Source organism: Anomalospiza imberbis, chromosome 7 (assembly GCF_031753505.1).
Source record: "Anomalospiza imberbis isolate Cuckoo-Finch-1a 21T00152 chromosome 7, ASM3175350v1, whole genome shotgun sequence".
Lineage (NCBI taxonomy): Eukaryota > Metazoa > Chordata > Aves > Passeriformes > Viduidae > Anomalospiza > Anomalospiza imberbis.
In genome coordinates, this window is record NC_089687.1 from 27,205,484 (window position 1) to 27,227,850 (window position 22,367).

At 38.9% G+C, this 22,367-nt stretch overlaps 2 protein-coding genes across 6 annotated transcripts in view; one reads left to right on the forward strand and one right to left on the reverse strand.

The window, feature by feature from the left end:
- NDUFB3 (NADH:ubiquinone oxidoreductase subunit B3) lies at positions 1–4,708 on the reverse strand. The gene is made up of 3 exons (XM_068196234.1): positions 4,459–4,708; positions 3,076–3,217; positions 1–632 (listed from the first exon to the last, which is right to left on the reverse strand). The coding sequence occupies exons 2-3, from the start codon at positions 3,213–3,215 to the stop codon at positions 476–478; spliced, it is 297 nt and encodes a 98-aa protein (XP_068052335.1). The 5' UTR covers positions 3,216–3,217; positions 4,459–4,708; the 3' UTR covers positions 1–475.
- A 21-nt stretch (positions 4,709–4,729) lies between these two features.
- HYCC2 (hyccin PI4KA lipid kinase complex subunit 2) overlaps positions 4,730–22,367 on the forward strand; it is a 48,126-nt gene continuing 30,488 nt past the window's right edge. The window contains exons 1-2 of one of the 5 annotated variants that reach the window (XM_068196227.1): positions 4,730–4,816; positions 5,340–5,383. The gene's annotated coding sequence lies outside the window, so the exon portion shown is untranslated. Of the gene's footprint in view, positions 4,817–5,226; positions 5,384–10,419; positions 10,508–19,065; positions 19,173–22,367 lie in introns of those variants that run through there. The other 4 variants (XM_068196228.1, XM_068196230.1, XM_068196231.1 and 1 more) reach the window with 4 other exon arrangements.

Genomic DNA, 22,367 nt, shown 5'->3' on the forward strand with positions numbered 1-22,367 from the left:
TTGATTTTAAAGCTTTAAGGTAATATTTATTTTTATTTAGAGACATAAGAGCAAATAGTAACCAACACTTTAAGAAATGACAAGTCATTCATTACTACTTAGTGGGAAATAATAGTTATTAAACCTGTAATAAATATGGTACAAATTTTCTCTTAAAAGCAACAAACTTTGTTTAATTTAACAGAATCTTGGCAGGGCTTGGAAAGAACTGGTCTGATAGTTTATCTTGCTCTTTAAAAGGTAGTACAGCAAACCCAAGAGCCATCTTGGGTTGGTTTTTTCCCCCCCAGATCGAAGCCAGTTAAATTGCTCTGGCCATGTTTTTTGATCCTTTCACAGAAGTACAGTAAGATCAAAGAAACACAGGTTTGCCTGCGATAGACTTTAATATGCATATAATAAGTACAGAGTGAGCAGCAGGCTCATATATGCTTCAGTTTATGATTAGTAAGTATTAAGTTGTCATATTAGATCTTCAGTGGTGGCCTCCATTCTTCCTTGGAGGAAACAGTGAATATTCAATGCCCAGAGCTATGACAAAAGCTGCAGTTCCCCACTTGAGTCCCCTGGTAAGGATTTCTATTATGGTGATAGGTCTTGCAAAGCCACCCTGGTACCTCCAGACTTCATTACTGGAAAAGAAAATGAAACCAAAGGAAAAAAGATCAGTGGAGCAACTGTGATACAAATCAACAAGAATATATATATATAAAAGAATGATTAAGGTATTTCAATTAGCTAGACATTGAGGCTGTACAATATGTTCTGTCATTTAAGTATCAGGAATTACAAGTAAAGTTCATGATAGGAAATCTAACCCTTACCATATAACTTGAGATACAAGTAGTGCCAGCATACAACACAACTATAGGAACAGAATCACCTCCCTGAAATCGTGCAATTGTACTCTTCTGTTTTCACTCTGTAACAAATCAGAGCTCACTAGCACTTGCATGGATTGGACTAACTACAAAGGCTAGTCACAGTGCTGGACAGTCACATCTTACAATCCAGACATAGCTCATCTCAGCGTGGAGGCACATTCTGTTTCACAATACAACACAACTATATGAGAGCCAGATGATTTTAAAAGGAAGACTGAAAAGATGGTGTTTAGCTTGAGCTACAGAGTATGTACAAACTTCACACTGTTTTGCCTTGCTGTTTTCAACCTCCATTGTTATTGAAACATTAGTCACTGCTCTGACTACAAATATGATTTATTTATAGCACAACAAGTGCAATTTATGGACATGGGTGTAGATTGCCTCTTGTAAGGACTCAAAAGTCCTTAAGAAAAGGAAAAATAACTAAGCAATAAAATAAAAACTGTCATTTTGGGAGAAGATACAGGGGTTTAAAACAAGGGAGGCAGATATTTATGTTCACAGATAATCCTCTTGTGCAGATGGATTTTGTGACTTGGGATGAAAGCATATTGGCATGGAAAAGTGTCTTCAAGGTGCTAGTATATCTAATTGATATAGACTGAAAGTTTCCAAATATGACATCTTTCACAAAGCTTATTTTTTATTTAATATGTACATTAATGTGCATTTGCCACAAAGGTTGAAAGCAGATTTCCTGTTAAAATGAACTTGGCGTACCAAAGGGGAGGGAGCTCTGGAGAGGGTGACTTTCGAGACCTGTGGCGCAAGATGTTAATAACACAATCTTCTGCCAGACTACTGAAGCAAGTAGCATGATACTTTAATTTCTCATTTGTTAGGGAAAATTGGCACGATGCTTGTACTGTCCTATGGAATTGACATACTACTTTACATAAAATTTTAGAAGTTCAGAAGGAATCATCTCGTGCTTCGGGTTTGACTTTGTTCCTTATTTGAACTCTGATATGATTGGCTAAATCCCCTTCTTTTACCAGAGGAACAAAAATTTTCTTTTATCTTGGAGGGGCAACAAATACTACAGTCCCTTTTCCAGTGTGTTGTTTTGCAGCACTTGCTGAAATTGGAAGTGTAGGCACTAAAGGTCAGGGTAACTTACACTAAACCTACAATATTAAACTGTATCTTTTTTTTTTTTTATGGGAACAAGCCTTTTGCTTCTTGAAAACAATTTTGTCTGAAGCAAAGGGAAAACAAGCTTATGTTGCTTGCCCTCCACAGAAATAGAGGCAAGATGAAAGTGAACAGGCCTGAAAAGTTCTGATATTTCAAATGATTCCTATCATCACTAAAAGTATGTTTTACATTATGCTTACATCTTTAAACTATTACAAAGAAAAGAAAAAAGTGCTGTCAACCTCAAACCCCTCCACAGGTTATAGCACGTTGTTATGAAACAACTATTTAATAGATTACCTATTTGCCTTTCCATTTTTCTTGTAGTGATTCAAAGTAAAGTCATTTCTATGAAGACTCCTGGAACCATTTGCTCATGCAACTTTTCCCTTACAGAAGGGCCAGACTACACAGCACAAGACATTTGGTATTTTTATTCCCCAAGGTGAAAGGGTGGCTGAACAAAGTACTGTATAATTCATGATGTAGGAGAAATACATTAGGCCCTGTTTTTAACAGCTGCCTAAATATCTAAAAAGGAGGAGATACTCATTGTAGAGTGACAGCATGAGAAGTAAAAAGCTGATTCTCCATGACGTCATTCACAGTTGAATGTATACATGTACATTTCTTCTCTTCAAATAAAGGCCTCCTGCTGTATGTGAGGAATGCTATGCCTACTCAGAATGTCAGTGCAAGTTCCATCATCTTTATCAAGACCCTAGCACACCATCTCTTTGCAGAGAAAGACAGGATTATTCACATGTGCAGACCTAATGCTACTTAGGTGTCTTGGTAAATGAGGTGTTGGTCATTGTGCCTGATCTATGTCAGCATGAAACATCACAAGTGCAAGGCTGCCTCCCAAGATGTGGACACTGGTCAAGGTGATGCAAGGTGTGACCTTCACTCAAAAAGCAAATAAAGACTTTGCTGAAATTGTGACTAATTTTCACTGCTTTCACTGAAGAATGAGTTATCTACAATGACGAGGTCTGGCTGATGCCACCAGATGATACATCAAGACGATTTTTGAGGCTCTTGCACTTACCGAGCCCACGGATCCCTCAGACCCCGCCTAGCCAGCCTTCTCTGCACCTCCTCGAGGGGAGTTCCCTCCACCTTCCACTGCCTGTAGTCAGGGAGTTCCATTTTGTCATGGCCGTGGCCGTGGTCACTTCCGTGTCCCATACCTAGAGGAAAAGGTCAGTTTGTTACTTTGCAGAGAGCATCATCTTATTTTTATACACTTGCAAAGAACAATCCCCTGTACAGGACAAACAGGGAGGCAACAAGAAGAAACAGAGAACAAAGAGCCAAGGGACTTAGTGCTCTGTGTTTCAGAGCTTGGTGATTACACACAGTAAAGCAAACTGAAGTCACAACCATCACTACATTCATGGAGCACCTATGCCAGAGAAGAGTGTAAGAAAACCAATGGTTTCCATGTCTATAAATGCACTTCAGCAACACCAGCCCCTCACTACTTCCAGAATAATCAAAAAGAGTTCAGAGTAAAAATTTCTGACTTAGGTGTGGGAAAGCTATGATTGCTAAGCGCTGAAGAAAAACTTGAGAAAAACAAAGACTTGGCTCATCAGTTCCTTTTCAGCTGCCTCCAGTTCAGTCAGATATAACTGTGGAATTCAGCAGGGCCAGGAGAGATGCATGGACAAGGAGACGCACCTTACTCATTGCTTGATGAGGCTGAAAAATGTATGCTCTATTTACAGACATCTTGGAGAACTACTAAGATATTAAGCTGCTCTTTAAAAACAGATGTGAAGTGGAACATTTTCAGCGAGATCATGAAGGACTGGAAGAAAATTATAGCTTTTAAGGTTCCATTTTCACAAAGGACCTGAGTCTTCTTTGAGCCAAGGTTTCCCATTTTAACACATATCAGGCAGCAAAGAACAGATTCACTACCCTTAACTTTTAGAAAATTGACTGGAATGCAGGACACAACTCCAAAGCCTGTAACTCTTGAAGATGACTCCAGGCCGTGAAGGCAAGCAGTCAGATTTCGTTGCCTGAGAAAACTTGGAGAGCAGCATTAACGTTGTCATAACCCGAAAAGCTCCCCCTGAATTAGACTCCAGGCTCCAGCCCCGTGACAGAAACCCAAGGCCTGTCTCCTACCAACATTCACCTTTCAGAAGGGAGAAGGCTATGCCCTGTCACGCACACGCCGCGGCCAGCGGGCTGTGCTGCAGCACCAGCCGGCCGCTCTCTGCCAGCACGACCAGCACAAGCTGTGCCCAGAGGTCGAACGGAGCGGGGCACGGAGAGCACACCCCGGAGGGACAGTCAGCCCCGCTCCCACCCCACCCCCGCCTGCCCTGCCCTGCCCTGCCCTGCCCGCACACGGACACGGACACGGACACGCCGGTGGCAGCAGCGCGGCCCGGTGCCGGTGCCCCGCCCGCGGTACCTGCCCGCTCCGCGACCCTGCTCAGGACGCGGCCGCCACCCGGAACCGGAACCTGGCCAGGACACGCCGCTGCAGGAAGCGCGGGCCAGCTACACGGGTTCCGGGAAGCTTCCGTTCCGGCTCTTCCCGCTGGCCCGGTGCGGACACAGGGGCCGCGAAGCTGCTGCCCGTCCCCCTTCCCGGGCCGCTGCCGCCCGCAGCGCTCCCGCCACGGCTCAGCGGGACAAGCCCCGCACCGGGAGCGGCGCCGCCGGCTCGGGCCGAAGAGCCGGGGGAAGGAGAAGCGGGGCGGAAAGCGACCAATCAGTGCGCGGCTTCTTGCGGGGGGCGTGGCCCAATGGGCGGGCGCGTTGCTGAGGTGCGGGGCTGGCGGTGTCTGGAGGCGGCGGCGGCGGAGGAGGAGAGCGGGGTGAGGGGGCGGCGGGGCTCGGGCCGGCGCCGGGGATCTCCCACCCTTTGCGGGCTGCGCGTCGCCGTCTGTCGCTGCCGGTGGTGCGGGAGGGACGGAAGCCCCGCAGGGTCTGTGCGTGCGGGGGCGCGAACCGTTCCCGGCAGTGGCGCTGGCAGCGCCGATCGCGCTCCCTCTCCTGCCGCTGCCGCTCTGCTCCCTCTCCTCTGTCCCCTTCCCGCTCCGCTCCGCTCCGCTCGGACGGCGGCCCCCTCCCCGCGCTTATGTAAGCCCCGGCCCTCCGCCGTGCCCGCGGGGAGCGGTGGCGGGGCCCGGGCAGTGCCCGCTCGCTGCCCGCCCTCGGGGCGCGCTTCGGCAGGGGAGGAAGCTGGGGGAGAAACCGGAGCTCCCAGCGAGCCCGGCTGGCGCCAGGAGCCGAGCTTCGGTTTTCAGTGGGTCCGTCTTAAAAGAACATTGGTGTTTGTTTCCATAGGAGGAGCGGGGAGGCGTCCCGAAATCCTGGTAGTGCACTGAAAGGTAAGTGAAAAGGAAGAATTCTCTTGACAACTGCCTCCTGACTGAGGTGGTGACTTGGTTTCACTGAGTGCTGGTGTCAGGAGCTCGGCGTTATGCATGGCTGGCTTTGTGACTGAGAAGTGTCAATTGCCTTAGTATCTGGTTAACTGTAATTATTTGTGTGTTCGTCAAACTTGAGCACATAGTCTGCTTCATCTGGAAAGAGACTGGTAAAAGTTAACTATACAGTCAGTGAATTACAGAGACTTAAAATACTTCTCAGTTGTATATAATACAGTATTGTTTCTTTTTAGCAGAATATGAACTGTTCTATTATTTTTTGATACTCCTATTAATATGAGAATAAACATAACAGCATGATGTCGGTGGAATTTTGGTGTAGACTGTAGTGCCATTTTCCAGCATATTTTGATGGAAATCTACTTCTGGGTTTCAGGGTTTTTTAATAGGTATATTGGGAGCACATGAGAAGATTTCCAGAAGGAATGCCATTATCATGTTATTAACAGTGAAACTGTTCTAAATGGAGTGCCATCTGTTTAATCCAGACTGCCTCAGTCTGGTTTCAGCATTGTATGTTTTTCACTGTGAGGTAAAGTCTGGGAGAGTCAGAGCAGTCTTCTCACAGGGTGAGAAGAAACACTTTTGTTTTCCTGTAATGTATGGGGGGGTGGAATAGTCGGAGGGCTCTTTATTTGTTAGGTGCTTAAATCCCTGACTTACAGAGAATGCAGTTCTGTCACAGAGTTGCAAAATATTTCTTGTTTCTTACTGTGGCTGAAAGTTAATGTGTATGTGTCCAAAGTCCAGTGGTGCTGAGGAATATTTTTCTCAGAATTTTTTCTTCAGTGACCCATAGACAATGACACATACCAGATACCTTGTTTATAGTCGTTGAGAGAAAGATAAAAAGTCCCAGTTTTATTTGTTTGGTACTTTTTTTTTCTTGATATTTGTTTGTGGGGTTGTTTTTGTTTATTTTGTTTTGTTTTCTTGGTGCTTGGAAGCCTGACTTGAGTATTATGCACAAAACTATGCTGGTATTGCTGAGTCTGTTGCCAGGGTCATTCAGTTCTGATCACAGAGCATTGGCTTTGTGTGATCTGTTGTGCATGAACAGAATTGTGGCAGAGGAGCGCACTTGGAAGGATTGTCTTCAGGTCCACCATTGCTTTTACGTTTAACAAGGTTTTCAGTAGCTGCTTTTGCCTTCCCCCTCACCCCCAGGTAAATAAAAACTCATGGTAAGTAAAACTTTGTGCAGCCAGTTGATCTGCTCTACCATGTTTTGCTTCCTGTTTCCTTTTCTTTCAGTATGGTCTATACTCTTTTAAAAATAAGGCTGCAAATATGAGGGATGTGATATTTTGGGAATATAGTAAGCTCTTTGATGCTGTATCCTCAAGTAAGTGAGTCTGCATAATTTCAAGGGGCCTAGAAGTGTTGCTACAGTGTTTGGAGAAGGAAGCTTCACCATAATTACAGTGTCAGTCAGGAGAAATCAATAATATGCAGAAGGAAATCACATAGAAGAAATCTTTATATTGTGTAAAAGAACCCCAGCAAACAACTGAATGTCCTCCAGGAAGGAGAGGTCATTGAAACTCCATGTACAAATAATCAGTACGTTTTGTGATTTATGCAGTTGGTGGGATTTTTTGGGTGGCATTTTTTTAGTGTTATTAATTAGTTGTGGTGATAATTCCTGCAAAGATTTGGTGTTCTAGGATAAAATTATGTTAGCATGTATGCAGGCAGCCATGCTAGTTATGATTTGCTGGGATTCCTGCTTGTGTTGTTGAGCTAGAGGAAGGCTGCAGGGTTTCTTGGCTAGCTTTCAAAGGTCCATGTTTCCAGCAATTTGTGTTGCTGTGCATTCTGGATTAACAGATTGTGAGATTCATTATAGGAACCACTCTTCTCTGCCTCCAATATTCTCTCCAGCACTGGACATGTTAATGCTGTGGCCTTCATAATTGTTTTCTGGAGTAGAGAGCTGTGTGACTGACAGTGACTTGAAGTGTTTTTAGTTTTGAGATGAAAAGAAAGGGTTGTGGAGTTGTTTTTTTGGTTTTTTCCCCTTTAATATCAGGATACATATTGGAACTGGTTAAATATTGCATCCTTTTTCCCCCTGAAATTGCATGTTATTTCCTGTGGTGTTGTATTAATAGTCAGTTATGTCATTGGAAGCCTCTTGTCATTTGAATAAAATGGTTAATGCTGCTTTAATTCAAATAAGGATGGAAAAGATCTTTCTTCAGTTCACCTTGGCTTCTTTGAATGCTTAAAAAAAACATTCAGTGAATGGTGGGGAAGGAAATTATCTTCTCAGGCATCATTAGAGAGCTAAATATTTTATGGACAGTATCACAGTCACTGTTTCACCTCTATTTTAGAGAAGTGATGGGCTGGAGCAGTAGTCTTAGTTGCTTTCTGTTCATGGTGTTTGTTTGCTGGTGGGTTGTTTTTTGGGTTTTTTTTTGGGCAACCTACAGACCATTCTTCACAGGAACAGCCACACTGGTCTGAACTGTTATTCTCTCCTGAAGCCTAAAGCTCTGAGACCCTGGAATGTGACAAGATCATTGTTCTGAGTTCTGCTGGTCTGCCACAGCTCAGCAGGTGCTCATTTGACAGCAGGTGCTTTATTTTTACACTCTTCCAGAATATAGGGTTACTCCTTAGGTCAGCTCTCCCAGTCTCAGTGGGGATGATGCGTTATACATTTATTTCATGGATATACTTTACTTATGAAAACTTTTGAGCCCATGTATGGTTTTTGCAGCTACCATGTTTTCTGCTGATAAGAGCTGCACTTCATGTGTGGTGTCAATTAGTCATTGTTCTGTTTTGAACCTGTTACCTGAGAACTTCATGTGATACTCCCTATTTTCTGTGTGAGGAGAGGCACACCTGTTTGCTCTTTACCAAGCAGTTTAATATGAGTTGAGAATCTTTAAAGATCTGGGTCATGTGTTTGCTCAAAGACTTGTCTGGGCTGGAAAAGAATTTTCGATTCCATTATTTTTCTTGATGCTGTTTCCTTGTATTAAGGTATGAGTGAGTATCAAGAAGTGAAGGTGGAGGCTTCCCCAGCTGAGTCTTCTTGAATATCTGTGCCATAGTAATAATCATTAAAGAAATCCCTTTCGGGCAAAACTGATCTGAGCAGAGACAGTCACATGTAGTATCGTTTGACTGCTACTTCAGTCAGTTATTTTCATTTCCAAACAGAATAAGTGTGAGAAGTAATTCTTGACTTATTTAATACTGTTTTCTACAGGGTTTTTTTGAGTAAGAAAGTAGTTTGAGTTTAAGCTTGAATAAGTCACTGTAGATAAAATGGCAAGCTGATTGAATTTTTCTCTCTGCACCTTTGTTTGGATAATTCCTGCTTCTAATAGCAAGACAAATAATTCAAATGTGGGTTTTTTTTATTTAGTCATAGGACATATTTATGGAGCGACTCAATGCATCTCCTTTTCTATGTATAGAATTCTGACTTTAGCTTTTAAGCTTCAAATAAAAGCTCAAGAGGTAGAGGGGCACTTCTGACGAAATAAAATATAGTTATTTAGGAAAACCCTATTGTAAAACAAAATTCTGTATTGCCAGCTGTGCTACAAAGAAGAGAACATAAAAACCAAGAACAGGAATTGGGTAAAATAGCATATAGTTTGCAAACTGTTTGAGTCCATGCTGCAGATTATCCATTATAGTAAAATTTTTTTATTGTCTGATGAATGGCCACACAGCAATTTTTCTTTCTTCTGTTAATGTTACATTTTTCTATCAAATGGAATGAATTTGGGCACAGGGTTCAACTGATGTTTTATTATGAATCAATTCAGGTGATTAGTGAAAGACAAAAATACCACTGGCAAGTCGCTTTTTTGGTCTTCCTTGATTATTTTCTGTTCTGCAGCAGTCCAGCTTGACTCTGCTGCCCACTGCCTGTGTCAGATCTGCTACCTTTACCTCTCGGTGTGATTAGGTAGAGAAATACAGATTTTATGGTCAAATTTATTAAGTTTACCTGAAAATAGAGAGCCAGTGACATTTGGAAAGAGATCACACTAGGGGAGAGAAATGTTTGGTGTATAACTACTGCAAAGTGGTAAACTATTTATTTATCTCTTAGTAGCGATTATCATTGCTATCATTTGACATTGAAAAATGCCAAATTACCTGGCTGTGTAACACTGATCTGCACAGGACCTGATGGAGATGATTGGTGCAGTTCAAATCTCATAACGCTCTTCCAGGAGTTCTTCTTTCTGCACATTATGTGGGGCTTTTTTTTTTTTTTTTTTTTTACAAAGGACAAAGTTGTTCATGACTTCTCATTTTATTGTTACACAAGCATTTGGCTAGCATTCCAAAAGTGCAAAGTGTGTGTTTTTTGTGTGTAATCTCCATACTCTAGCTAATCTTACTGTATTTTTATTGTAATTACTGTGATTCTTCAGAAAACTGAAATGGTTAGATCTCCTTTAATGGTGTCTGCATTGTGTAGGGTTTGTGAGTTCTTTAAATAGTTCCACGTTGCTGTTCCTCTGAATTCTGCTTAACTGAAATGTGTGACATGGACATTTGTGCAGACTGCATGACTGCAGTTTGCTGATTCATACAGGGCAAAATTGATAGGTCTGGAATATTTTTCTGTTTCCATTCCCTATATTTAGTAGTTTATAAATTATAAATTGTAATTTTATTTAGGGTCTTCCTCCCCTCTTCTGCTTTGCCTTGACCCATATGTGAACTGGAGGAATTGTTTGACATCTATCTGGAAAGACAGTGAGAGAATTTAAAAGAATAATCTTATTTTTCAGGGTCATTCAGCTGAGAAGATACTGGATTGAAAGATAATGAGCTGAAATATGTGTAAAATTTGCTTGCGTCTTTTCCTTCCTATCTTAATTTATTTTCTTTCTATTCAAATAGTTTTGTTATTTCTGAGGCTTCTGGTGTCTGTTTCTTCTCTTTACATCTCCTCTTCTTATTTTCTGCTTTGTCTTTTCTGTTTCCTTTAGGTTTAAGGATATGTTGAGCTTAAGGAGAGGCTGGAGAGCAGCCCCTCTGCATGCCTGCCTCTGTTCTGATTTGGAATAGGGCCACAAGGTAGAAAAGCTGATTTAGAAAAGGTTATGAAGAAGTCCATAGTACTTTAGTAACTTTCCTGAATATCCTAAGCACAAGATCCTGGCGACACATAGACATAAGCATAACAGATTTTGTTGTAGAAATAGCTCAAGTTAGCTTGTATCTGTAAATCTGAATATTGTATTTCCTGCACGTGAAAAATTATCTAGAATTGTAATTAATTTTTTTAAACATGAGCTTTGTGAAGGTGTGGTATCTTAAGACTGGTGTGCCCCATGTGTAAGCTACAGTGGTGATTCCACCATCCCATTTAGCATTGTGGTGGCTGCACATGAGGGTCAGTAACCTTTTAGACAAGACATGTCTCAGAAAGTAGGAGGCTTTTATGTTAACTTAGTTACAGAGTGGGTGGAGTGAGCAATTTATCAAGCACCTTTGTACATGCCATCAGAGTAGGGCAAAGAACTTTGAGTTCTGATATCTGTTTATTACTCTGGGTTAAAGGTATCCTTTTTTTGAAAGGATACTTGATGCTTCAGTGTATCACTCTGGTTCCTCATGCTTTAGGGTTGGAAACACATCCAGTTCAATATAGTAATTAAAAAAGCTCCCTACGTGGAATGGATGTTGTACTGGTCTTTAGTATCTGCAGCAGTAGAATAGACAGATGATTGGTTAAAGTCCATTTACTGCAGTGAACTTACACAAGAAGTGATTGAGGAGTGTAAATGATAATAATGTGCCCTTTCACATAGAAATGTAAGGCATGCTGACAAAGGATTTATCCCAGTACAACCTCATATTTCTTTGTGTAACAGTGGAGAATTTTCCATTCCTTTTTTTTTTTTTTTTTTTTTTTTAAGAAATTTTTCTTGAGCCAGAACAGCATAGAGATGTAAGCTAAATATGGACACAGAGGAGAGAGCAAGAGGGGTTTAAATGTGAAGTGGGAAAATAACTAGATCCTTATGCCTGTGGGTTTGGGGTTTTTTTAAGGTGCTTGTTTCTTGTTCTTCGCATAGAACAGGCCTTAGACAAAATTGCTGAGTTTCCAAAACTGCTCAGATTGTTAATTATGTATTCAGTCTGTTTGGTAGTTATGTAATTGACAAAACACCATACTCAGTGGTCTCCAGTGTTGCATCTGTGCAATAATTTCAAATAGTATCATCCTTAAGCTTCTGGAAGCTACATATTTGTGGCAATTTCTTGGGAAGAGAGTTGCTAATTTTGTTAGACTTCATATAAGCGATTCTGATATCTTTTCTCATGTTAATGGACTGCAGCAAATTGCAGTACAAATCTTGCCATGTTAGAGTGGCAAGAGCTTTATGAACATCTCTGAAACAGTTCTGTGTTAGCTATGGACATACAAATAGAGATAGGAGTCTTGGACTGGAGGGTAAGTTGAATGCAAATAGAAAGCAAGTAACTAAAATACTAAATGGATTTAAGCTAAGCGGTCATAAACTGTGTATCTCCGCTGTTGATTTTCATAGGCGTCCTGTGGCAGTAACCTTTCCTTAAAATCAGAGGTGTCACATGCACTGTGTGATTCTCCATTGAACAGGAAGGCTCGGAGCAGGCTATTGCCTTTCTGTTTGTTTAGCTCTGTGTGTCTGCCAAGACTTCTTTCATGTGTTCTGAGTCTTCAGCTTTGCCTTTTAGTGTAAACACCACAGGAGTTTGAGAAACCTCTGTATATCTGTTGAATAAGAAAACTTCTAGCTTGCTTTTTGTTTGTTTGAGGAGAGGGAGGGAACAAGATTTTTTCTCCTCACAACAATTTGTTTTAGAAGTTGAGACAGCAAATAAAAAATTTAAAACAGTTTAGGCATGGCTTGTTGTCTGTGTTTCCAAAGGACCAATTGCAGAAATAACTGAGATGCCCTTTTGCTTGTGCAGATGTTGAGTGGACTTGGACTATGCGTGGTCATGTAAGAACAATTGCTACCTTCAGAATATGCACCTTTCAGAATATGCATCAGTGGTGAAAAGTCTCATGCAATCATTCCTTGTGGGTGCAGAAATGAAACTTTGTGGGATGTTGCAATTTGAGACTTTGTTGCATTTGTTTCCTCAGCCATAGAAAAATGTTTACTGGGGCATCTGGGTGTTTAAATCATTCAGATGGCAGCTGTGTTCCAGGAATCATGGCATTAACCTCTCAGAGAGACACTACGTGCTTTGCTTTTTCCTCTCTATAGGTTAAATCCCTTCAGTTAGCTGCAGGTTTAATATAGTTTTTCACAATTAATGTTGCAGTTTACATGGCATAACTAAAACTACTGCACTCAGTAGTTTTACTTCTCAATTTAAATTAAAATGTTAGCCTTGTACATCTAGTTTTTAACTTGCCAAATTAGCCCAAAATTAAACTCTGACACTTTTAGGGAAATGGTTGAAGATGCTCTAGTAAATTCCATAATAGTGCTTATATGTTAACTTTGTAGTTTTTTTCCCCTAGCTACTTCAGTGTTTAAATTGAGTAAAACTTAGGATACTAAAGCAGAAAAATAAATGTGCAACAGTAGGATTTCATGTTTGTTGTGCACAAAGTCCTAATCAGGTTAAGATCGTGGATGCATTCCAGATTAAATTAGGGGTCAGCAGCCAATACTAATTGGCATTGATGTGGCTGAAATTGTGTAATTGAGTATTGTGCTGATTGTCACAGTGTGTTTTGTGCCACCCCTCCACTCCTCTACTTTATATTAACTTAAACTTTACTAAATGTTCAAAGGTTAGTTCTGTTGTTTCCTCTGTGCCCTTTTTCTTAGACTTGCAGGTTCTGGTCTGTGCTAAAGACAGAAAACTACGTAGGTTCAACATATGAAAAGCAGAAGTAAGTAAAAAAATTGAAGTACAGCGCCTTTAGATATTAATTTTGTCTAATAAATCCAGAAAGCTTAAAGATTTGTTGTTCAGTGAGGAAGTGGACTGCTATGCCTTTTTTTTTTTTTTTGGTCAACTGCTAGGAAAGAGCTGGAGCTGGTTCAGCACAAATTGTTGTCATTTTACTGAAACATTTTGCAGGAACCTTATCACACTTGGCTGGTGGAGATGTGTATGGGTGTGATGGTCCATTGCCCTTCTCTGCTGATAAGACTCCCATGATTGCCAACTACTGTATTTGATGGCTTATTTTGATAATAAATTTTTGGTCTTGTGAGAGAGAGGAGGGAACAAATCTTAAATGGATATTATCATGCTAATTAGGAAACCTTAATCACTATGTTGTCCATTGTCAGCTCTATCAAGTTTTGATGTATTCCAGATTAGTATTCCAGTGGGTAGCTTTTGAAAGACAAAATATCTCTCCTACAGGGAAAGGATGCAGGCTTTTCTTGGCTTTATGCAGAGTTCTAGTAGTAGTAATTTTATTGCTATTTCTATGAACTGCTGGGGCATTCTGCTGTAGTAATATGTGCTGACTTTGAATAGATTGAAACGATTATCTCTTTTATTTCTGAGTGCAGACTTTAGAGCTTTCTGATAAATGTAGGTTGCCATGAGTAAATTCTGCATCTTTGTGCATATGTGTCTCATCTATGGAAAATGGAAAGGGTTTTTATTAGCATTTCCTTTTTTATTGCAAGGGAATGTTTAAGTTGCTATCTTCTTGGTTTTTATAGTTTAAATGAAACAGATAGAACTGATTAGGGAATAAAATTGTTAAAATATGTTATGAAAGTCTTCTCAAAGTGCCAGTTGGATAGCTGGCAGATAAGGCAAAAAGCAGGAGGATTTTCCCCCCAAGTGTCAAGTGTGAAACCCTTGCTGCTGATAAGAAAGAATTATGATATAATCATCTTAACTTGCAAATCTGAACATAATTGCAAGTACAGGGGTGTTAGGTCTGGGTTTGTATTTTGTTCAGAACAGTTTTTTCATGTGCTGAAGGAGTCACATGTGGACTGCGTGTGTTGGTTTTGGCTTGTTCTTGGCGGTTTTTGTTTTCCTGGTGGTGTGGGTTTTTCCTTCAGGTTTTTTTTGGCTTTATACCCGATCAGCCCTACTTTTTGAGAAGTTACTCCATGTTCTCTCTGCAGGTCTACTGTGCATTTCAATGACCTCAGTATTTCTAAACCTTCTGTCTAAGTTGCCCTTGAAAGACTGTTTTGTGGAGCATGCTGTATGAAAGATGAGTATATTACTTACACCAAAAATGTGTAATCCAGCAATTTCAGGTGCCTGCTGCTTGAACTTTGGTAAGTGCTGCTGATCCCTGTCAGCACAATTGCATAGAAAAACAGAACAAACTTTTAATTAAACTCAGGCTTTGATTAAAAATTTTTGATTGTGTTTGAAGAGAATGAACTGAATTTGCTCTATGCCAGTATAACTAATAAAAAAGTAAAAGGTCATAGTTGTTGCCTAGATGGGCAGTACCCGTAAAAGATTAGAGAAACTGTTTATGTGTAGTATAGTTCATGTGGGTGTATTTCTATTTGAAGTAGATGTAATATATGGAATTGGTCAAAGATGATTAATGTTGCAAAAAATAGTAGTATAACCCCTAAAAAGTTTGGATATAAGGCCATCTCTGGTCTTTTACAAAGGGTAAAGTTATTCCAGAAACTTGAGGAAAGGAAAAGCTCTGTTTTACCAAGTGCTTTTGAAGGTGGTGGTGGTGTTTTTTTGGTGTTTCTTGGTGTGTGTGTTTTTTTTTTTAAGCAGGAAAACTGTTCAGTATTACAAACAAAAACCCAGAGTGTCTCTGTATATGGATGAAGTTACGTAAAAGTGCTTGAAGATTAGAACATTGAGTCCTCAGTGATGTTTTTTGGAGTGCAAGAAAATATGTTTGAAAACCTAGAACAGTGTTTCTTTAAATTAACCATCTCTACATAAATTCCACTCCCCTGCCCACAGAAAAAAACTTGGGGAAGCTTAGCTATGAAGCTTCCTGCATGGATTTTCAGTGCTGCCGGTCAAATCTGTAATTTTTCATAATCTGGAAAGACTCAAATTTTCTGAATATACATTGGGACAGTATTTGACAAAAACTTTTTTGTTCAGGTTATGAACAGAAAATATTTCTGAAAATAGTAGTGTGCATTTAAGATCTTCCTCTTGTTTCTGCAGTGTTGGGGGGAGGAGGAAAAAAGTCTGTATTCCAACTGGAGTCATCATGCACTTGTGGAAGGCTGTTTTCTTTTTGTCTCTGTTTCATTTTGTTGTTTGTTGTGGTTTTACACCACTTTATTTTTTATACTGGTCTATAGCTTAGATAAGTGAAAAATACTGTGGGAGAACTTGCCTAATATGGTGCATGAGAGATTGGGTTGATTTAAGTTGTTTCTGCTGTGTTTATGCTGTATTCCTAAAGATATTATATATGAAGTTATACCCTAGAAAAAAAAGTAGTTTAAATTTCAGGTTAAAAAATCCAAAAAAACCATCCAAACACCCTCCTTATGTAACATCCCCACATATGTTAGTAACTTAGTGTCCTCACTATTTAAAAAAAAACATGAAAAATTAATAATTTCACACTAAAATATTCATTAGTCCTTTCTTATGACTGGTTGGTTTGTATTCTGTTGTAATGTTGGTTTAACAGTAGAAGGATAATGACTGTAAACAATATGCATTGTGTTTAACTATTCAGCAGTGAAGATTAATTATTAAACTCATACCAAGACAAAGGGGGTACCTGGTGTAGTTGTTGCACTAATTTACATTTACTACTGTTCTAATTCTCACACGATTATTTCACTGAGAAGCAGCTTATGTTTCCATGCAATAGGCCACAGAGTTCCAAGTATAGTAAGCTGAGTTGAGTTTCAGAATTTCATGAGAGCTGCTAATAAGGTGGTGAAAAAGGGTTACACTTTCTTTAGAGACACTGTTTCTTTGCTTGTTTTCTGTGAAGGAGGGTCCAACAAAGGCCACGTAATTTCCTGCTCTGGAGGAATCCTAGTGAAGTTAGTAGTAGGGCTTGCCGTAAGCATCAATTTTTGTAGCACAATCACCTTAATCAGTTGGGTCAAATATCTTAATTGTTGATGTTCACACAGCTCTTAATGGATTGCATTATCTAGAATTAACATGGTCAGGTACATGTTTTATTTCTTATGTGTGGAAATTCTGACTGTCTGTCTAATCTCAATATAAAATTAACAGTGGTTTTCTCTCTGTTTTGTGAGATTGTTCTTTGCAGTTCTTAAAACCCCTCTCTAACTTTCAGAAAACTAGTGTGACTGAAAATGACTGACACTGAAATAATGCTGTGATGCATGACATGGAAGAAGACAAGTTGTTTCCTCTGCAGTGACAGCGGGAAGTAATAAAGCCATCTACAGTTTTATCTGTGAAAGTTGAATCGGATCTTAGATTTCAGAATTCTTGATGCTACTGTACTTTACCTCTGAATAGTGAACAGCCTCTGTATGTGACTTTTAAGTCCTTCTTGTAAGTGTGTAGTGTTCAACTTGCTCATATATTCCATTAGGTCAAGCAGAAGAGATCCGGTCTGTTCTGAAATTGTGCCATCTTTATGAGTAGTGGTGTGATCAGTGATGTTTCATTTAACTACATTTGTTGAGTTTGCTTTTTAAAGTCTGGGAACTTGTAATGGAAAAATAAGACCAGCATATCAATCAGAATTAATTTTATCCTTGAAAGCCATGCATCTTAAATGTGACTGAAGCATCTGAGTCAGATATGAAATTTATGGCATTGAGCAGTAAAACAATGTCTTAATTCTTATGGATCTTTTTTAACTTGCCATTTTGAAAGTTTATTTGGAACTTTGTAATCTTACTGCATAATTTTTTTAAAGTCAGCAAGATGACACAATTTTAGCTATAACTGAGGTAAATTCAGATAAATTTGGAGATTACACTCATTTAAGAATTTGTGAATGTGCAAGTAAGTGTATAGATGGGGGAAAATTTGTCACTTCAGCTTAATCTATTTACACTCCTCTTCCCGGAGGTGGAGGCTTTACCATCTGGAAGTTGGAAAGATTAGAATAAGGGGTTTCATTACTTCATTACTCAGCAGAGGATCCTCTAGGTTAGATCTCTTTGACAATAGGGTAGAAGAAAGGAGGTTAGGTAAATTGATTAATGAATATGTAACCTAAAATCCATTTTGTGGAAATTACAGTTGGTAGGGAATAGTGCAATGAGAAGTATAAACTGGTATCGGAATTTAGATGTGGTCTGGAATTGACGTCAACTTTTTAATTTTTTTATTTTTATAATATAACAGGCATTTATTTCTCTCAAGTGATGATTTTTACACCTCAAAAGTGGGAAGCTGCTGAGAATATTCAGCTGGTATTTCTAGAACATTTCTGCATAAATTTCTTTTCTTTACAGACCCAGATAGTGATCTTAGCATGATGCTTGCAGTCTTATTCGAAAGTGCATATTGGGGAGGTTTCGGTAGTGTCTTTTTGTTGTTTTGTTTTGTTTTGGTTTGAATTTTGTTTTGGTTTTGTTCCCACAGAAATTCTGTTTCAAGATTTCTCTTAGCCTGTGTCTGTGCATTTTTAGTAATTAGCACTGAGTGCCTTAAAAAGACCACCTTAACTGTGATTTTGCAAGTGTTAGTTTGCTGAGGCGGTTTTTTAGGCTCCTTCTTTTACTATGCATTTTGCATCTTTACTTATCTAGATTTAATTTACTTCATGAACCAAAACCATGAATGAGAATGTGTTTTGGGAGAGGTAGGGTTACACGGAAAGTAATTTGCATGGAAATGCTTTTGTAAGAAGTTAATGCAGACAAACTAGCATAGGAAGAGTTACTGCATATGAACTGATGCAAAAGGAGGACAAACCTGTATTGTCTGGCGTGGGATGGGTTATCACCAGGATCCTGACAAGCGAATGTTTTAGGTTTTGTGTAGGATGACTACATGAAGTTGTTTCTAAGGAAACTGGTGCTGAGAGAATAAGGTAACTTTTCTGTGGCTAACCTACGTGTGTGTGCATATATATATTTTTAAGTGCGTCAGGTCCTTATAATAGAATATTTAATGTGTGTTTTGTGGTATTTAAGGCTGCAGGATAATGTCCTTATTATTATTGTTCCCGAAATCCTGTAAGTAATGTAGAGTGTTTTCTTTGAATACAGAAGATAAATTTCCTGTTCCACATTCTTCAGCTCTTCATCTCAACTCTTTTCTGCTTTATTTGTTGCATGAACTCCTAGGAAAGGGATTTAGCCATGAGTGTACAATTGCGTTTAATTCAGGTTCTGCTTATTTGCCTCTATGAGGCACTTAAATTTTTCTCTGTAAAGTCACCTGACTTCTGTAGCTTTCTACAACTACTCTGTGCAATACTATGAAAACATCAGCCTTAAAGTAGTTTTAAAAACTGTTCTATAGTATCTATTTTCAGTGTTGTATTTTCATTCCCACTGCCCTAATTGTTTGTCTTCAGCAATTTTGTATCTGTAAAGCAGTTTCACTGTAGGACTGGTAAAAAGATAGAAGGTTGGCAGCTGAGCTTTGTGGTGCTTGAAAAGGCACAGAAGATCATTTAGAGTTTAAAATGACTTAGAGGAGGCTTTTTGGAACAGATAGGCTCTACCTTTTCTTTACTCCTTTTCTGGCAGCTGCTGAAATTGATGTGACCTTTTTGATAAGAAATGGATCTTATTGAGCAAGTATGGTACCATGAAAGTTTACAAGACTATTATCAATCATCTTTGACTTCTCTGTGGTAAGGCTTTCTCCCATTGTTTTCACATAACTTTCTTTGTTCCTGATATCCAAAAAAGAAAGCTTTTTAGCCTGGTTTTTACTAGTGAGTCAGAATGGGCAGGCAGGGAAGTAATGTCTTATCCAAGTTGTTTTGCATGACTAAGGCTTGTCTAATAAGGCTGGCAACTTAAATCCCACATAAAGAATACATCAGCATTTATATTTTAAAGTTGGAATGCATGCCTGTCTGCTGAAACTTGCAATTAAATTACCTACAAACTAGAGTTGGAAGACTGCTCTTTCTATTAAGGAGAAGGCTTGAGCCGACAATTGAAATTAATAACTGTCCCAAGGAGGTTTTGCTTCTTTCTGTCTTTGTCAGTTTTTACCTTATTTCTCTGTACTGTGGAGCTGTATGGCCAAGAGAATTCTGGCAGAATGTTTGAAACTCTTTCAAATGGCAAGTTGCAGTTGTAGCTCTGATTTGTTGAGGACAATAGTTTTTAAATGTATTATTTTATGTTCTTACCAAAATGACAGTTTATGTAAGTGTCTACTAAATAGGATTCTGGTAGAATAATAAGTTTATGTATATGGATACAGGGAATTAACAATGGTATTTGTATTATATTCATCATAAGAGATGTATATTACCATACATATACTTTTAGGTAAATACAAGAAGTCATCCACCAAACTGGAATATTTCCAAGGCTGGTTTTATTTTTTCTTGGGATTAGATCAGTGTGAGAGTCAGACCCTTTTCTAGTGTGGAAACAGACCATACTGTGTCTGTTTAATATTTTCTTGTATATAACTTTAGAGTAGCTGGATGAAGCTGTATACACCTGTATACTGAGTGGTTAAGCAAGAAGTTGCTTTTAAGACAAGTTTTTTTGTAAAGCATGTCAGTGAAGTGCTAGTTTACACCACTAAGTTTTCTTCTTTACTCTTCTTGTTCTACCACAGAAGTAACTATGTAAAACAGGTGTTACAAGGTTTATCTACAATAACTTCTTATTGTCCTCATGATATTTTATGGTAACTTGGTGTGAGAAACAGTACACTATTAACAGTCTAAGATTTCTATCTTGGTGCATTCAAACATTTTATTTTTTTATCACTCTATAACAAGAAGAAGTAGTCCATTCTACTTTCTCAAACATTTAATTCCTTGTGCTTCTAAGACAAGGATCTCTTTATTTCTCTGTTTTAAAAACATTATTCCCGTATCCAGGTTAGAAGTTACTTTTCACAATCCTTGTATTCAACTGCTTCTTAGACATTTTTCTGTGATATACGTATTTCTTTTGTTTGCATCAAATGTAGGCCAGTATTTCAAATAGGAGCATATTACCAGTTTTGTATGCTCTACTTTCATGTTTTCAGATTTACTTTAGATGACTTTATGTGATCAAGCATCTTGATTTATTTTCTGCTGCTGATGCATTCCTAAACAGATGTTTTCATTGCATCATCAAATGTATTATCTAGTCTTTATCCATTTAGTCTTTTACACCTCTGCATTCAGTTCAGATTGTGCTTTTGTTATCTGCATTTATCAGCATGTTGCCTGGTTTTCTTCCTCCAGAGTTTCCCAGTCTCATTAGTGTGGGTGTGTGGTGGGGAAGCTTCTTTCCTGTGTACTTCTGACCACCTCATCTTATGTTGTCTTCTATCTATTCTGCTTTCCAGGGTTAATCATCTTTAACACAGGTGCTCTTCTTATAGAGCTATGACCTTGCTGAATCAAAGAAACTGAAAGTATGTTTAGTTCAGAGTAAGGATGCATTCTTGATGCTTTCCACACTACTTTTTTTAGAGAAGCAGCATGGAAAAATCTTTCTTCAAATATGTTTCTTTCCATGCTCAGTAATGACTTATAGATATGAGAGGAGTGTTCACATAGTTTGGAAGAACAAGCTGTAATTGATAATAGAGTTTTCTGTTCTTTTAGACTTGTCAGTCCATAATGTTCTCTTACAGAAGTGGCACTGTGAAGAAATCATGTAGCATGAAGCTTTATTCTTTTGGCTGACACAGTTCAGGTTTTAATTGCAAATTATTCTTCTCATGGCCTCTAAGGTAAAAATACATAATTCTTGGGGAGTCATCTGAGTTTTAAGTTTCATTATTCTACTAGTATATTGTTGGAATAAACTTTTTTTTAGACTTTTATATTTTCAAAGGCAAAAATATTGAGAATGGTGAATTCAGCATCCCCGGAGGGATTTAAAAACTGATGTAGATGTGACACTGAAGGACGTGGGTATATTGGTGGAGTTGGCAGTGCTGTGTTGCACAGTAGTTAGACTCAACGGTCTTAAAGGTCTTTTCCAATCAAGATGATTCTATGATTCCGTGATTTGTGTGCATAGCATGATCAAGGAAAGTGCTCTGACTTGGTAAAATTCTGTTTCCTAACTGTAATTGACTGATGCACAGTGCAAGATGAACTTCCTTCAGAACAGAGTATTATAGCTTTAATATTAAGCATAAAGATTCCAGGTCTAATTTAATAGCTTTATGTGTCATATTCTTCTTGTTTATGCCAAATGAGTAAGTTTAGGAGAAAACATTTAAACTATCATTTCAAGTGCTTTTATGGGGAAGCCTTTTGGCAATTGATTTTTTGTATTTGATTTTAACATTGAGTGGCTGCATTCCTAACTATAACTTTGCCTGTTCCATGCTCTAATATGAATTCAAACTTGCTTACTTGTTCAGTATTTAAGAAATCTTCATCAGATCATATGCAAAAATATTTTGGTATGTTTTATTATTACTGTTACTAATAACTAAATGTTTGATTAGTTTTTTATAGTTCCTATGTAAGAACCTTTGAATTGTAGTAAAAAAAAATTATAATGTTTTTAAAATGAACATGAGCAGTTTCTTATATTCCCTGTATTTTGTTTGCTTTGGGAGAGATGTGAACACTCTGGAAATGAAATTCAGTACTCTTGGTTCAGCATACTTCAACCTTGAATAAATACGCACAGGGCTTAATGTATTGAACCAGTTTACTTTAGGAACACACCCACACAGGGTTTGATATATTTATGTTTTTCCCCCCAAAGGTATAGCCAACCAGGGAGTGAGTGTAAGCATGAGGTGTGCTTTCCAGATGGCCATTTGAAAATCCCAGAGAGCCATCTGTGTGTGAGGCTGAGGCAGTGCCACAGCTGCTGTGCTCCTGTGCCTCTGGAGCGGT

Coding starts and splice junctions, on each gene's coding strand:
- NDUFB3 (XM_068196234.1), bottom strand. CDS start 3,215: ATGGGACACGGAAGTGACCACGGCCACGGCCATGACAAAATGGAACTC. Junction 633..3,075: donor CTGAGGGATCCGTGGGCTCG/GTAAGTGCAAGA, acceptor TTTCTTTTCCAG/TAATGAAGTCTGGAGGTACC.